Consider the following 17,992-nt stretch of genomic DNA (forward strand, 5'->3'; position numbering starts at 1 on the left):
TTAACCACTGCGCCACGACGGGAACTCCTACATACATTTTATTTTAGCAATCCAATACAACTTTTTGCAATGATGCACATGTTCAATATCTTTGTTTTCCAATACAGTAGGTACTAGCTATATGTGTCCACTGAACCTTGAAATGGGGATACTATGATAGAGGAAGTAAATTTTTAATTTAATTTAAAGCTAAATTAAATTTTAATAGTAAATTTTTAATTTAATTTAAAGCTAAATTAAATTTTAATAGCCTAAATTAGTGGCTACCACATTAGACAGTACAAGTCTAAAAGAATCATCATTTACAAAATGATGAAACACTGTCATTATAATGTCTATTTTACTGATCTGAAACGTTACATAATGCGTCCAAACAAGAAAAAAAGAAAACTTACTGAGGGAAGTAAAAATGCCTGTTAATTCTTTGTTTAGTTTTGGGTTTCATAAAGTAAAGCTAGATGTCCTATAACTATCACATCAATGTCACTGACTATATCAACATTTTTTATGCCACATCTTCCAGAAAGTACTCCATATGCTTTTAATTGAAAACGCAGCTACTACAAGACATCCTCATAAACAATCAAAACTTTGGTCTTTAATATCATATACAAAGACTGCTAGAATCTGTAAGAAATAAAATACATCTAATAGCTTTAGCTGGATCTGTAAAGCATAGTATATATCTATTTATGGTCCAAAATCCATCATTTTAAAAGAAAACAGTCAAAATGAAAAATCATTATGCTCTGGTTTTGAAACTCATGTCATTTATTCATGCCTGACTTACTCAAGATCTTTTCTTTTTCTAGGAAAAACAAATGAGTTTCTTGATATGACTAAGAGGATGGGAAGAAAATAAAATCAAACTATCAACATCCTAATGACTTCCCTATAAATCTGTTATATCTAAAGCAATATAGTGAAAGAAGTATAATGAACATTGTTAATAGAAGAAAAAAGTAGTTACTCCATTCCTCAGTGATTGAAATTTAACATGAAAAAGTGCCAAGACTGGCAAAGTGCTAATAAGTTATCAGAAAGGCCAACACTTTCTTTCCATAAAGTTATTTCCGATCATTTTTTAAGAAACTACAATGGTATCTCTTTGTCTCTTGGCAGTGGTAGGGCAGCAGGAGGTAGGAGCTGGGGGGTGAGAGAAGGAGTGGGCAAACCAGTGAGAATTTCTTAAAAAGATGGGGCAGTTAGAAATTACAAGTGGAGGCTAAAACTTGACACCATATGAAGGAAAGAACTAGACTACCGATTATACATAATCCAAGCGGTTAGTTTAATAAACTAATAGTATCTCTAAGAGAATTACTAAACAAAGAAATTCAATTCTTATCAAACAACACAGAGAAGATGCTTGAAAAATTTTGGACAGCTGTAAAAAACAGAATAATTTCCATTTCATCAAAGAATACAGATGGAAATCCATTTTTCTATGGACTGTAATTAGAATTTTATTTTGTAACAGTAGGAAAAGTCTTACCTGTGATGTGCTATCAGCTGCTTTCTTATTAACAGAAGCATCTATTGTTTTGTTTGTCTGGTTTTCTGAGGAGTCAAAAAACAAAACAAAACAAAACTCAGAGCTATTTTAATGGTACCCACAAAATGTGAAAGGATGAGTTGCTTCATATACAACAGTTCATGTTAATTTTCTCCAATTATTTTTTTTCTTGTCTGTCAAAATGTTACATATGGAAATAAACTCTCTCCACTGCTAAAATATTTTTCAGAAAGGCAAATTCACAATAGACATCAAAATACTTCACATACTCATTGACCCAGAAATTTTAACTCTATCCTCAGGGATATCACAGGAAATAATTTAAGATATGTATAACTTAAATGCTCTAACATGAGTGAATAGTTAAATAAAATATACTCCTTCCATACCATATACCTATAGAGAAGGCATAACATGGAAATAAAATAAATCCACTAGAAATATAGTTACAGTGACTCTCATGAAATACACATGCTTAATCTCAGTAGCTCAAAATCAAACACAGATGATTTTTCTTTTATTCATTTTTCAATTAACTTGTACACACAAACGTACATATACACAAACACGTGAAAGTTGTACGTACAGAACTATAACTACAATTATATAGTTGTATGAAAGATTGCTGAATGAAAAAAAAAAAAAACATTACAGAAAAGAAACCAAGTATATTTTTCTGGCTCAATTTCTAAAGAAAAGGTATTAAATTTTATCAAATGTCTTAAGCATATACTGAGGTGATTAATCTGTTTTTTTCTCTTTTGTAATGTAGTCAATTACAATAGGAGTTTTTGAATGTTGAAACACCCCATCCTTGCTTTCTGTCAAAAAACTTAGGTCAAAATACGGCATTCCTTTCATTTGCAAACTGTTGTTACACACATATAAAGTAAACAATTCATATTGAAAAACAAAAACAAAAACAAGAGTTCCCTTCGTGGCTAAGTGGTTAACGAACCCAACTAGGGTGGGTTCAATCCCTGGCCTCGCTCAGTGGGTTAAGGGTCCAGCATTGGCGTGAGCTGTAAGTCACAGACGCAGCTCAGATCCAAAGTTTTGCTGTGGCTGTGGCGCAGGCCAGCAGCTGTAGCTCCAATTCGGCCACTAGCCTGGGAACTTCCACATGCCACAGATGCAGCCTTATAAAAGAAAAAAAGAAAAAGAAGAAAAAACAGAAACAGTATTTATACATATACATATATGTATTTATATACACACACACATTTATATTATATACATATATGTATATTTATACTTGTTATATTTATATATATTATATATTTATGTATTTATATTATACATATACATATATAAACATGTACATCCAAAAATAAGGATAAATAGCTATCTGTTAAAAAGGCTTTTCCAGGTGAAGAAAGTAAAAAGGAGGCCCTTATAATTTCTCCCTCCCCTGTCTGAATTATCTTAGTTCTTTTTATCTTATATATTATTTTTTTAATATCTTAAAATTTCTTCATTTATAATGAATCACCTACTATTGTGGACTGTGAAGTTCTTGATATACTACTTAATACAAAAATAATTTATGGTTACAGATCTTACATGGCAGAATATTAAAATATACTGATTGAAAAAAAAATAAAACAAAAAACCAGTTTAGGAGTTACTTTGCAACTCAGCAGGTTAAGGATCTGGCATTTGTCACTGCAGCAGCTCAGGTGGCTGTTGTGGCATGGGTTTGACCACTGGCCGGGGAACTTAACCTATGCCACAAAACAAAAACAAAACAAAAAAAACACTGATGACATTACCAAAACATCAGCAATTTACTACTAATTTAAAAATATATATAGTGTTGGAATACATTCATTTGGATTTAAAACACACTTTCATTTTCAAATGAAAATAAAAGCTAACTTAAGCAAAATAGTGAGGGGGGCTTCATTTTTATTTGTTTCAGGAAAGATTTAGAATGTTTAATAAAGATTTTATTTCTTTAAACACACCCATACACATATTATTAACTATGAGAGTTCTACTATTCAGCATGATTCTTTCTTTGAACTAAGAATCTGTTATGTATTCACAGAGCTGTAGTAATATTCTTTATTCTAAATTTTCAAAGAACCTCCCCTACCCATTTAAGTTTTTTCTTAATTTTTAATATAACATTTTATAGTTTCACTGTATCTTTTTTTTTTACCATAACATCTACCTTAGATGAATTCTGAAAACAAAAAGCTACAAATCAATCTATCAACCCAATAAAACTGGCAGAGTGTAAAATCAAAAATTGTACCTTAAAAATCTTTCTATCATACGTGAAATATCTCTCTTTATTCTAAAAAGATATTGTCACTTTCAACCAACAATGCATTTTTACCAGTGTCATAAAAAGATTTTACAGGAGTGCCAATTAGTAGTGCCCCTTGATAGGTATTAGATAACTATATGAAAATGAGTGGAAGGCAAAACTTTCATATTTTAAATCATTTTTACAACACCATCTCTCATCTACAGCACTACAAGAGCCTCCTAGCTGGTCTCCCTAACTCCAGTTTTCTCCCTCCAAACCATTCTCACTGCAGCCTGCATGCATGGATATACAGTAGATGTACAGTGTACAGTCCTCTCTGTATTTAAAACCTAATTTCCCATTTTTCCATTCATTCCATTCTTATACCTTTCCAGACATCCCATATCCTTTCACAGAAACCTGCATATCTCAACATTCATAACGTGTAATTATTTAACACCTAAGTTACCTATTTAATCATAAGTGTCAATAAAATAGGGACTATTTTGTACATTTCTGTGTATCTACAGGATTTCAAGACAATATTGGCATTCAATAGTTTATGAATGAATGAAATCAGCTATAATTTGGTCTCTAAATTTCCAAGTAGCCCTTAGGACAATTTCCACTGTACAATTTACAAAAAATACTGACTTACTCTATGAGGCTATATAAGCCATACTACAATACATACAAATGCATGCTGTCTAGTTACATAGCATATGTTCTCATTAAGTAAATAATACTAACATAATAAGCATAGGATTGAAAATTTTAATTACATAATTAAATAATTTATCACATTAAGTATATATTAAAGTTTGGCTTTAGTCTTCATATTAAGTTAAAATTTGCTATTTGGATTCAGCTTAGGTTTTGAGAAGCTTCAATAGCTAAATGTCTACTTTAATGCCATTTATGGCACCCTTAAAATTATGCATAAAATATCATCTCACAGGATCTCATTCTAATCAACATGAACAACATATAAACAAAGCTTATCATTCACATTTTTGTTAACGTCTAATAATTTACTTTCAAATGCAAGCAAGCATTCTAAATAGAACTCAAAATATATAACTCTTTAATCTATATATTAAAGTACATATGAATGAGTTAAATATGTTAAAACATAAAATTTTAAGTATAAATGTATATCATCACAAAAGTAGAATGATTTAGTAACAATGAATGTGAAAACTATTAATTTTATATACAAAAAAATTAAGGACAGTCAAGTATTTAAATAAGTACAAACAGACTGGCACTCATTACAATTAATCTAGTGCATTGTTAGATAACTATGTGTCAGCAAATGTTCATATAAATGGTAACAAGATAATGAAATTTAATTATAATTCTGATATTTTTTAGAAGTGTTTAGGGTACTAACATTCATAATATTAAAGAAAATAATCTTTCAAGTAATTTATTTCTTTTCGGGCCATGGTCTTTCAGGGAAGTTCTATATTTAAGAATATATTTCATCTTGCGACCATGAATTAAATGAAAAAATGTCAACTTAAGCTCAAAATTTCAGAAAGAAGAAAAACTCCAACATCACATAAAATAATGTCCATGATAATCATCTTCCATCTGACATATTGAAAAACAGTAAGGAGTGGAAGAAAAAGAAATTAGAGAAATATGAAGTAACCCCCCAAAATATTTCTCATTCACTGACCTCAATTAAAAGTAAGCATCTTTAATGTCCAAGGAAGGTGACAGCAGATAATGCTCAGAAATAATTACTGTACCATGCAAATATTTAAATGTTAAATATTAATACTGATAATATTTGTATTTTAAATTTCAGATATACTCTTAAATCCAGATGTTAAATGTGTGAGGGTGATATTCAACTTCAGTCCAATATAAATTTTTATCTGCCATCCACTTACTCTCTCAATAACTCTATGAAACACTATCACTATTTTATGAGAAAATACACACAAAAGACTAGTATACTACTAAAGGCAACATGAGAAATTTAAAAAACAAGGCTTGTATATCTCACTTGTAAAAGTAATTTTGTTACTTTATAATCTGTTTCTTATATTTCATGATATGGTCACTTACCATATCACTAAGACAGAAACTGTAGCAATTTCATTATATACATGATGCCTATGCATTCTTTCAGGTCTTTCCAAAAGTAGTGAGGATAAATGTGAAGTCAGAAATGAAGAATAAACAAGTTAAAGCATGCATACAAAAAGGTATGCTTTCTAAGAATAAGAAAGACAGAGTTTTACAGTATCTACATTTTAAATACAGTTAAATCAAGTTCTCCCTTTGTAATAATTCAAAGTATGTACACATATACAAACATAATCATGTAATCTGCCATATGGGAAAATATATAAGAGAGAAAATAAGAAGCAAGCACACATTTTGTAGTAAATGAAAGATCTACTTTTAAACCATTCAAATTTGGAAGATATGAGTGATGAATGCACAAAGGATTTTTCCAAATGGTTGGGTAGGAAAGATACGTAATTTTTGTTTTCCTCTTATTAGCATATATTATGTCAATTAAAATACTTTAAAAAATAAACTCTTTCTCAAATCCCACTTTAATAACATCTTTTCTCTTAGGTGAATGAAGATTCACTAAAAACAATCTCCATGAAATTCTATTTACCCTGTTCTTCCAATAATGCGAGACCCTCCCCCACCCCCCAAGTTCAATTCTATATACTATTAACATGTTGGCATTTCTATTATTAAACCTACATGCTGACTTACCAGTTCTTGTGGTGTTGCTGTTGCTCTGTTCTACAGGAGATGAAGTACTAAAAGCAGAAATTGGAATTTTCATCTGTATAGGACCTCGATTATTTGATGGACTATAGAGTCCTGACGGGCCCACCGTGGGTAAAGAAGTCCTTGTGGCTTGTACAATAGAGTGTGCTGTTGGAACAGCCTGTACAGCAAGTGTTGTTCCTAACGTTGCAGCACTGGCAGGAGAGTTCCTCTGAATACTAGGACTGGGCACAGAAGGAACGTTGTTTGGTTTAGTGGGGTTTGGCAAGGATGGCAAGGATACTGGATTTTTGGTAAGACCACTCACTGCAGGTGGGCTTTGGACAGAAATGAATTCAACGTTGCCAGATGGTTGATTGGTCACTAAAGTCCCTGGATGGCTCTGTAGAAGCTGAGGCTGGGAGGATACAGCAACAGGTACATGCAAAATCACTGGTAAAGACTGCAAAGAGATTGTAGGCTGGGGATTTCCACTAGGCACCTGAGTAGAAGCAACTACTGTAGCTGTGTTGGGTGCAGGGAGAACTGATGTTGCTGTCAAAGAACCCGAAGTCACTGGAGTCTGCAATTTAGGTTGACTACTGACAACTGTTGGAGGGGTGACAAGATTGGTTGAAGATACTATGAAAAAAAAAAAAAAGAAGTCTCAGTTTAAATAGCTATACTTAGCTAAGATAATACATGTTTAATGCATTGCATGAAATTTCTTAAAGATTTAAATTCTGGAATTCTTAAATTCATAGAAGCATTTCTGCATCTATATTTGGTACATTATGAAAACAACACATGGTTTATGATTAAGATGGAGGACTGCTATCTCAGTATCAAAAGTCCCTAAAAATTACTATACTTACTTCAGAGTAACTAACTGGTAAAACAATTATAAAACACAGAAAACTATATAAAATTACACAAACAATTTTGAAACTACACAAAAAATATCATAAACGCCTTAGAACATTGGGAACATGTAGAAAATCTAGAAAGTCAGTACCCTTAATGAATAATAGGTAAACTTGGTCATCATATTTTATCATTGGATAATTAGAAAGCTTTATGTGCGGATCAAATTTTGTTGAAGTGCCTGAGAGAGGAACTAGTGAGAAGTGGCTGCCTTTACTGACACTCTACTGACCCACATGATATTAAAAAAATAGCATAGTGAAGATGGGAGATGAATGAAGGAGCAGATACCAAAGAGCAGAAAAAAATAAAAACTCTGGTCACATGGTAATTTTAGTTCAGCCATTTGTGTTTATTCTCATTTGAATAGGTTTGAAATCAATGACCAAGTGTTTTTCTCACTGATTTGTAGTCTTTATAGAATCACAGGCACACTAAAGCAGTAATTCTCAAAGTGTGATCTAGGAAGACACATGGGGGTTACTGAGATCCTTTCAGGAAGTTAGAAATGTCAAAACTATTTCCATAACAATAATAAAACATTATTTGACTTTTTCACTATGTAGACATTTGCATCAATGAGCAAAAGAAATGGTGAGTAAAACTTCTGATGCTTTAGTATAAAAATTAAGGTAGTGGTGTGAAATTATCTCTGCATTCTTTACCACCACATATACACAATAAGAAAACAAACACAAATCAGTTTCATTAAATAATGTTCATGATGGAATAATAAAAACTATTAATTCTATTGAATCTCAACCCTTCAGTACAGGCCTGAAGGGTTTTTTATGTGAAGAAATAGGAAGTACACAGAAAACATGACTGCTACATGCCCAAGCAGAATGGCTGGCTCTAGGAAAAGTACTTATATGATTGAGTTGTAAGCTGAGCTAACAGCCTCTTTCATGGAAGACCACTTTTACTTGAAAGAATGACCTACAGATGTACTGTGATTATTTACACTTGGGTATCTGGCAAATTTTTTCTTGAAAATAAACCAAGTAAGGCAGTCACTTCAAAGGAAACAACCAACAGTATTTACTGGCAATAATAAAATCTGAATTTTAAAAACAAAAATTAGAACTTTGGAAAAACATCTACCTTCCACTGAAAGCAAGACAGCTTCCCAAATCTTTAAAGACTTTTCTGAGAAGAACTGATAGTGAAATAAATAAATGATTTTTAAAAAATTATTAATGAAATGTGTCGACATTTGGAAGACTTAGAAAGTTCAATGAGTATTTTCCAAATGATCAATTGAGTATTAGTAAAAGATTCATCCAACTACAAGACAGACAAATGAATTTTAATGAAAAATTTAGAAAAGTTTGGATACAGATGCAGATATGAGAATTTAGGTATCTTCAGCCATTTCAATGTTTAAGTGAAGTATAAAAAAGATTTATAAAAATATAATGGAGTTCTCTTGTGCACGGCATTAAGGATCTAAGCATTATCAGTGCAGCAGCTTGGGTCACTGCTGTAGCATGGGTTTAACCCATGGCCCAGGAGTTTCGACATGCCACAGGCATGGCCAAAAATTAGATAAATAAATAAATAAGGAAATAACATTCTTTCGGCTAATTTTGAAAAGAATTATTTTTCATCAAAACATGTTACTTATGATATATAATATTATTTTTAGGTGAATATTCTAAAATTTTATGTTTTAATTTTTGCCATAGTAAATATCAATTAATACATCCAAATAAACAAAACTCTTTGGATTCTTTTTTTTTTTTTTTTTTTTTTAAGGGCCACATCTGTGGCATATGGAAGTTCTCAGGCTAGGGGTTGAATCGGAGCTGTAGCTGCCAGCCCACACCACAGCCACAGCAACATGGGGTCTGAGCCACATCTGTGACCTACACCAGAGCTCACAGCAACAGTGGATCCTTAACTCACCAAGAGATGAGGAATTGAACCCACATCATCATGGTTACTAGTCAAGTTCATTAACCGCTGAGCCACAACAGGAACTCTGCTCTTTGGATTCTTAATAATTTTTTAAGATTATATGAGAATATAAAGATCTGAAAGTTTGAGAATAACTACAATAGTAGAGATTTGAATTTCTGTATTTTCATGCATATCTGTGACCTTGATATTTAAATAAAATTTTGTGCTTAGCACTCAATTTTACATGACTGTGCTTAGTTTCAGACCATTTCAAACTCAAAAGAATGGCAGAAAATCAAAGCCTTCAATTCCTAAGAAAATGTATTTCAGTGTTAAGAATATTACCTGTATTCACAGGAGTCTGAAAAGTTGGTGGTACACTCTCACTTATATTTCTTTTGGATTCCAGCATCTGTCTCACTGTGCCTGCATTTCTATAAAATATATATACACACAAACGGTCAATGAACATGCCATTCTAGGGGATATCAATTTATGTATAAAGAAAGCAGTGGACCATAGTAAAAAAGGTGGCTAGACTTGAATATTAAAGCACTAAACAGAGTAAATGCAGTGAAGCAAAGCTGGCACAAAGACTTTGGAATGCTGGGGTCTACAGCATTAGGGAAGAGTTTTTCTGCTATATTCTAATGTCCTCAATTCTTTAATCCAAAAACCAAATGTAGGTCTGAATATCTGCACACCTTAGTTTCTATCACCGCTGGTCAAAGCATTTCTCAATTACCTAAGACAGTATTTAGCACAAGTGGTTAAAGAAATCTGCAATGAACTTAGGAAAGTCTTATTAATAAATTAGCAAAATCAATATCCATGGGTGAACAATTAATTACAACAAAGCAAAAAAGAAGGAAATATATTTAATCCAGTATACCAATCACTTATCTTTACATAAATATCTAGAGACATTCCAAAATTTTTCTGTAAAAAAAAAGAGAGCCTTTTTCTCTTATTTAAAAACTTGATAAACAAGACTGTTTAAAATTCTCACCTGTAGGGCACACTGTTATTGCTGCTGACATCAACAACAGACTTTCCTGGTGATATAGGTGGGTTTGGTGGATTCTGGATGAAAAAAAAAAAAAATTCACAAGCAATCTTTAAAAATGAGAACTTTAAATGCCTTGCCAATGTGTTATCTCTTAATTCTATAGTACAGTGGAAAACGTTATTAGCTGAGAAAAAAAAATTGAAATCTTGGCACCGCCACTTTTTAAACCACTTACACAAATTACTTATTCTACTGAAACAACTGCTTATCACATGAAAAATAGAATAATTCCTAGGCCTCAGTTTAAAATAAAGACTGTGACAATGGCTTACATGCTATAAGGGTTCAGTAAACATTAACAATATGAATCTGAAGAATAACCAGACACACTTGTTCAATAAATATCTACTGAATTAAATAAAAGGCACAGCAAGGACCAGATTATAAGCAGAAACTCACAAACAAAATAAATATTTACTTTTCCCCAGAAGTACCTGACTACCAACTAATTGATATCCTATGTCACAAACCAAAATTCTCATAAATATTTTTATGATTTTTGTTCAAAAAATAACTACTTGTCACTATGTGACTTATAATCTCATGAAAAGATGTCCCAATTCTAAATTTCAGTACGAACTAATTTACACTTTTTCTGCCAAACAAAAACTAGAGAATATAGAAATAGAGTTCTTTTTTTTTTTTTTTGCTATTTCTTGGGCCGCCCCTACAGCATGTGGAGGTTTCCCAGGCTAGGGGTCGAATCGGAGCTGCAGCCACCGGCCTACGCCAGAGCCACAGCAACGCGGGATCCGAGCCGCGTCTGCAACCTATACCACAGCTCACCGCAACGCCGGATCGTTAACCCACTGAGCAAGGGCAGGGACCGAACCCGCAACCTCATGGTTCCTAGTCGGATTCGTTAACCACTGCGCCACGATGGGAACTCCAGAAATAGAGTTCTAATACTTAGATGTTAATTACTATCATTTGGTCTTCCATCATTATGATACTATCATCATTTATTTCTTACACTGAAAGTAATTCTATTCAAGATTTAATTAAGTATAATAATAACACATATTAAACAAAGGGTGATAAGTGCTTAGGATCACACCAAGCAGATACCACTAATGATTCTTCTCAATGACAAATACATCTTGCTGCTTTTTTAAGATAAAAGAATAATTTTAACCTAATACTACAGTATTGTACTAGTTATATGAGTAAAGTTTACAAAAGACAGAATTAAGAAAAAGTGCTGTAAAGATGCTCAGAATCTGGCTGTGGACACAAAAACATTTGAAATAAATAGAAAAGCAAACGAAAGTAATAGCGTAGTGTCATTGGAAAACGTTTAAAAAAGAATTTCAGGGGAGGAGTTCCAGGAATTTCTGGGAAAAATACAGTGGGTTAAGAATCTGACTGTGGTAGTTTGGGTTGCTGTAGAGGTGTGGTTTTGATTACCAGCCTGATGCAGTGGGTTAAAACATGTGGTGTTGCTGAGGTGCAGCATAGCACATCTGTGGCTCAGATTCATCCCAGACCTGGGAACTTCCATATGTCATGGGCGCAGCCACTGGAAAAAAAAAAAAAAATTAAGGGAAAAGAAATACATCTTCTAACAAGTCTTGAGTAATTAGTATATTCCAAATAGTTAAAATGGAGGTAAACAACATTTTATGGAAAAAAGGAGGAATATGTGCATAATAAATAAGTATAACATGGCTTAAAGTCAGTAGATGGAGGACTCTAAATACTACAGTATGGTGACATCAGCAAGACAGCAGAATTGGAAACCCCATGCCCTCTTTCCTTCACGAAGACAATGACTTAACAATATATGGAACAAATTTCACTTGTAAGATGTTCAGAAACCTGTTACGAAATACATCACCCCGAGTGAGTGCAAGCCCCAAAAGAGTGCACAGTAGTAGGTAAGAAAGTCATTTGCACCTACCCACTGTACACTATCTCCTTCTTGGCACAATGTGGTGCAATCAAGAGAAAACTCCCAGCAAGTGTCCTCTCTATTAGGAAGAAAAGAGAAGAATGGAACTTGCATGCAACATTCTGGCTTTTCAGAGGACTGCCCAAGGCACTGGCTTCAGTTTCACATGATGTGGGGGAGGTAGTATAACTTGGATGTCTGGGGACTAGATGAGAACAAAGACAAACCTCTTGGCTTGGTACCAAACCAGGAAAATTGTAGTAATACACAGACAACAGAGGGAATTCCAAAAAGTATGATTTGGTAAAGCAGCAGCAAGACTGCGATACATTGAGGCCAATACCAGGTGGAGAACAGGAAGCTCCCAAGAATTAGATAAATCTCTTCAGATGGGAGATTAAATGCACAAGCTCAAAGAATACACATCTCTAAAAAAGATTTGAGAGGACACCAGATTTATCTCCCGAACTGACCAGTAATGATCTTCAACTGTATGAAGATATTCCAAAAAGAGAATTTCAAGAAGAGAGCTAGACATACCAAAAACAGGGAAATAACGACCAAAGAAATAAATCTCTAGAAACTGACCCTAAAGAAACAGATCAATGAACTCCCCAACAAAAAATTTACAGTGACTAATATTAAGATGCTAAATGAGATAAAAGAGAATACAGGCAGAAAACTATGTAAAACCAGGAAAATAATGCAGGAAGAAAAATAAACTTTATAATGGAACCAAAAGAAATTCTGGAGCTGAAGAATACAGTTGAATTGAAACATATATTAGAGGGGATCAATATCAGACTGTATCAAGTAAAATAAAGAATCAGCAAACTGGAAGACAAGTCATGGACTTGAAATTACTGGCTTAGAGCACCAAGCAAAAAAAAAAAAAAAAGAATGAAAAAAAGTAAAGGAGTTCCCGTCGTAGCGCAGTGGTTAACGAATCCGACTAGGAACCATGAGGTTGCGGGTTCGGTCCCTGCCCCTGCTCAGTGGGTTAACGATCCGGCGTTGCAGTGAGCTGTGGTGTAGGTTGCAGACGCGGCTCGGATCCAGCGTTGCTGTGGCTCTGGCGTAGGCCGGTGGCTGCAGCTCCGATTCAACCCCTAGCCTGGGAACCTCCATATGCCACGGGAGCGGCCCAAGAAACAGCAAAAAAAAAAAAAAAAAGAAAAAAAGTAAAGACTAACTAAGGGAATTATAAGACACCATCAAATGGACCAATATACAAATATGGGAGATCCAGAATGAGACGAGGAAATGGGCAGAAAACCTACTTAAATAATGGCCAAAAACGTCCCAAAATTGAAGGGAAAAATTGATAAATTCAAGGAGGTGGAAAATCTCCCAACTAGGATATCCTGAAGAGACCTACACTAAGAAACACTGTAGACCAGCTGTCAAAAGTCACAAGGATTTTTTAAAGTAGCAAGAGAAAAGTGACCCATCATATTTAAGGCAGCTCCCTTAAGATTATCATCAGTGGTTTTCTCAGCAGAAAACTAGCAGGCCATAAGGGAGTGGAATGATATATTAGAAGTACTGAAAGGGAAAAAACAAAACAAACAAACAAAAAAAACCTGCCCTTAAACAATACTATAACCAGCAAAACAATCATTCAAATATGAAGGAAAAATTAAGAATTTCCCAGTAATTAAAAAGCTGAGGGTGTTCATCACCAATTAATCTATCATACAACAAATGCTAAAAGTATAAATGCTTTCATTTATACTTTCCTTCAAGTATAAATGAAAGGATACTGGATAGCAACTTGAAAGGAAATGAAAATATAAATTTTTCTGGCAAAAGTAAATATACAAATACAGAATCCTGTATTACTATAAACTTGGTGCAAAAAATTGCATTTAATTCTGGTATGGAATTTGGGCATAAAATATAATTGTAAATCCACATTAAAGTACACCAAATACAAAAAGATATAATGTACAATTATAATGTAAAGTGATGGGAGGAAAGCTATGTCTGAACTTAAGTTGTACCAGTTTAAAATAGTTGTAAACTTAAGATATTTTACGTAACCCCATGGGAACCACTGAGAAAATAGCTATCAAGTTACACACAAAAAGAGAAATGAGTTAAAACATATCACTACAAACTAACTAAACAGATAAATAAACAAATGAAACATACAGGAGTAAGCAAAAAAAGGAGACAAAATAGCTCCAAGACAAACAGAAACTATTTAACAAAATGGCAATAATAAGTCTGTCCCTAATTACTTTAAATCCAAATGGACTAAATTCTCTATAGAAAAACATACCCTGGCTTGGATTTAAAAAAAAAAAGAGTTCCTGTCATGGCTCAGTAGTTAACAAATCCAACTAGGAAACATGAGGTTGCAGGTTCAATCCCTGGCCTTGTTTAGTGGGTTAAGGATCTGGTGTTGCTATGAGCTGTGGTGTAGCTTGCAGACGTGGCTCAGATCCCACACTGCTGTGGCTCTAGGGTAGGCTGGCGGCTACAGCTCCGATTAGACCCCTAGCCTGGGAACCTCCATATGCCACGGGAACGGCCCTAGAAAGGGCAAAAAGACACACGCACAAAAAGACCTTGCTATATGCTGTTAAGAAGGGACACACTGTAGGTCCAAAGACACAAACGGGCTGAAAGGAAAAGTAAGGAAAAAGACATTTCATTCAAATGATAAGAAAAACAAAGTAGAAATGACCATATGCATATAAGACAACGTAGACTTGAGTCAAAACTATCACAAGAGCAAAGAACATTCATCACATAATGATAAAAATCAACTGACTGGTTACAATATTTATAAATATATGAATGTAAATTCTATACCCTTGAATATATGATTTTTAAAAGGAGAAACACAAATACGTAATAGTGGAGTCTTCAATAGATAATTTTACATAATGGATAGATGTTCTAGACAGAAAAATAATAAGAAAATAGTAGAAATGAACAACACTGTGGATCTAACAGAAACGTATGTAGAAATTTTCACTCAATACACATTCTTCTCAAGCACACAAAGAACTTTCTCCAGTACAGATCATATATTAGGACAAAAGATAAGCCTCAGCACATTTAAAAAGATGAAAACCATACCAAGTATCTTTCCAACCATGATGGAATGAAACTTGGAATCAACAACTGGAGGAAAACAAAAAAAGTCACAAATATGTAGAAATTTTTAAAAACCCTTAAAAATCCTGTGAATAAAAAAAGAACTCACAAGGAATAGTAGAAAATATATTGAGATATATATAAATAATAGCGCAACATACCAAATTTGTGGGGAAATTGATGCAACAAATGTACTACAAAGATAAAAGTTTGCTTTCATTTAAAAAACTCCTCAAATCAACAACCTAACTATTTTTTAAATTTTTTTATCTTTTGTCTTTTTAGGGCCACACCCTTGGCATATGGAGGTTCCCAGGCTAGGGGTCTAATCAGAGCTGTTGCTGCTGGCCTATGCCAGAGCCACAGCAATGCCAGATCCGAGCTGCATCTGTGACCTACACCACAGCTCACGGCAATGCCAGATCCTTAACCCACTGAGCAAGGCCAGGGATCGAACTTGCAACCTCACGGTTCCTAGTCAGATTTGTTACTGCTGCACCAAGATGGGAACTCCAACACCTACCTTTATACCTCAAAGAACTAGGAAAGAAAAAACAAACTAAATTCCAATTTAGAAGAAGGAGGGAAATAATAAGGATTACATCAGAAATAAATGACAAAGAGAATACAAAATCAATAGAAAAAAACAACAAATCTAAACTGACACAGGGTCCATGAGGATGCAGGTTCAATCCCTGGCCTCGCTCAGTGGGTTAAAGATCTGGCATTGCTATAAGCTGTGGTGTAGGTCACAGATGTGGCTGAGATCCCATGTTGCTGTGGTTATGGTGTAGGCCAGCAGCTGAAGCTCTGATTCAACCCCTAGCCCAGGAAATTCCATATGCTGCAGGTATGGTAGTAAGATAAAAAAAAAAAAAAAAAATCCCAACAAGCAAAAAAGTCAGGGACCAGATAGCTGTACCGGGGAATTATACTAGACATTTAAGGAAAACAAACAATAGTCCTCTTCAACTCTTCATAAAAAAAAAAAAAAAAAAAAACCTGAAGTGGTGGGAACATTTCCAAACTCATTTTATGAAGTCAGCATCACCCTGATAGCAAAGCCAAAGACACCAAAATAAAATTACAGGCTAATATCTCTGATAAACACATATGCAAAAATTCTCAACAAAATGCTAGTAAGTAAAATTCATCAACACATGAGGAGAATTATACAGCATGACCACATAGGATTTACCCCTGTAATGGAAAGACAGTGCAACATATGAGAAACAATCAAAATAATACTCCATATTAAAGAATGAAGGGGGGGAAAAAAACCCCACGATCTCCTCAATTGTTGCGGGAAAAAGCATTTGACAAAATTCAATATCTTTCATGTTAAAAACACTCAACAAGTTAGAAATAAAAGGAAATTATCTCAACATTAAAAAGAACGTATATCAAAAGCCCATAGCTAACATCATACTCAATGGATACTAACTGAATTCTTTCCCTCTAAGATGAAGAACAAGGCAAGTGTGCCCATTCTCACCAATTCAACATAGTACTGGAAAGGCTTTACCAGAGCAATTAAGCAAGGAAAATAAATAAAAGGCAGCCAACCTGGAAAGTAAAAGTGTGTCTACTATCAGATGACATTTTATATTTAGATAACCCTAAAGATTCCAGGGGTGGGGGGGTGGATGTTTGAACTAATTAGTGAATACAGCAATGTTACAGGACAGAAAAACCAAAATGCAAAAATCAGACATATTTTCAGAGAAAGACAAATGCTATGATATCACTTATATGTGGAATCTAAAAAATAAGACAAGCTAGTAAATATAACAAAAAAGAAACAAACTCATAGATATAAACAACAAACTAGTAGTTACCAGCAAGGAGAGGAGAGGCAAAAGACAGAGGTAGGGAATTAAAAAGTACAAACTATTACATGTAAAATAAATAAGCTCTGAAGACATGTTGTTGAGCACGGGGAAAATAGCTAATATTTTATAACTACAAATGGGGCATAGCCTTTAAAAATTGTGAATCATTATTTTATACACCTGAAAATTACATAACATTGTAAATCAACTATACCTCAACAATAACAAAAAAATCAAATGCATTTCTATATACAAACAATGAATAAACTGAGAAAAAAATTAAGAAAATAATCTATTATACAATCATCAGAGAGAATAAAATATTTAGGGGCAAACTAAGAAGGTAAAAGACCTTTACACTCAAAACTATAAAACCTCATTGAGAGAAATAAAAGACACAAATAAATGGAAAGACATCTCATGTTCACAGATTGAAAGAGTTAATATTGTTAAAATGTCCATCCTATCCAAAGTGAACCAAAGTTTCAATGCAACCTCAACCAAAATTCCTGTAATTTTTTTCACAGAAACAGGAAAAAGCACCTTAAAATTCATATGGAATTTCAAGGAACTCTGAATTACCAAAACACTCTTGTAAAGGAAAAACAAAGTTGAAGTCGTCATACCTCCTGGTTTTAAAACATGTTAAACAAAGCTACGTTAATCAAAACAGCATGGTGCTATAATACAGACAGACATAGACGAACAGAACAGAATAGAGACTGTAGATATAAATTCTTGGTGTATA

The 17,992-nt window shown here is 33.6% G+C and overlaps 1 protein-coding gene across 7 annotated transcripts in view; it reads right to left on the bottom strand.

The window, feature by feature from the left end:
* The window catches only part of ATF7IP (activating transcription factor 7 interacting protein), a 127,247-nt gene that overhangs the window by 21,285 nt on the left and 87,970 nt on the right, over positions 1–17,992 (bottom strand). For all 7 annotated transcript variants that reach the window (XM_003126462.5, XM_005664060.3, XM_021092312.1 and 4 more), the window contains 4 exons: positions 10,354–10,427; positions 9,690–9,778; positions 6,522–7,160; positions 1,496–1,560 (listed from right to left, as the gene is read on the bottom strand). In XM_003126462.5, the coding sequence (XP_003126510.2) occupies positions 1,496–1,560; positions 6,522–7,160; positions 9,690–9,778; positions 10,354–10,427 (867 nt within the window). The remainder of the gene's footprint in view (positions 1–1,495; positions 1,561–6,521; positions 7,161–9,689; positions 9,779–10,353; positions 10,428–17,992) is intronic.

This window comes from Sus scrofa, chromosome 5, assembly GCF_000003025.6.
Source record: "Sus scrofa isolate TJ Tabasco breed Duroc chromosome 5, Sscrofa11.1, whole genome shotgun sequence".
NCBI classification, from domain to species: Eukaryota; Metazoa; Chordata; class Mammalia; order Artiodactyla; family Suidae; genus Sus; species Sus scrofa.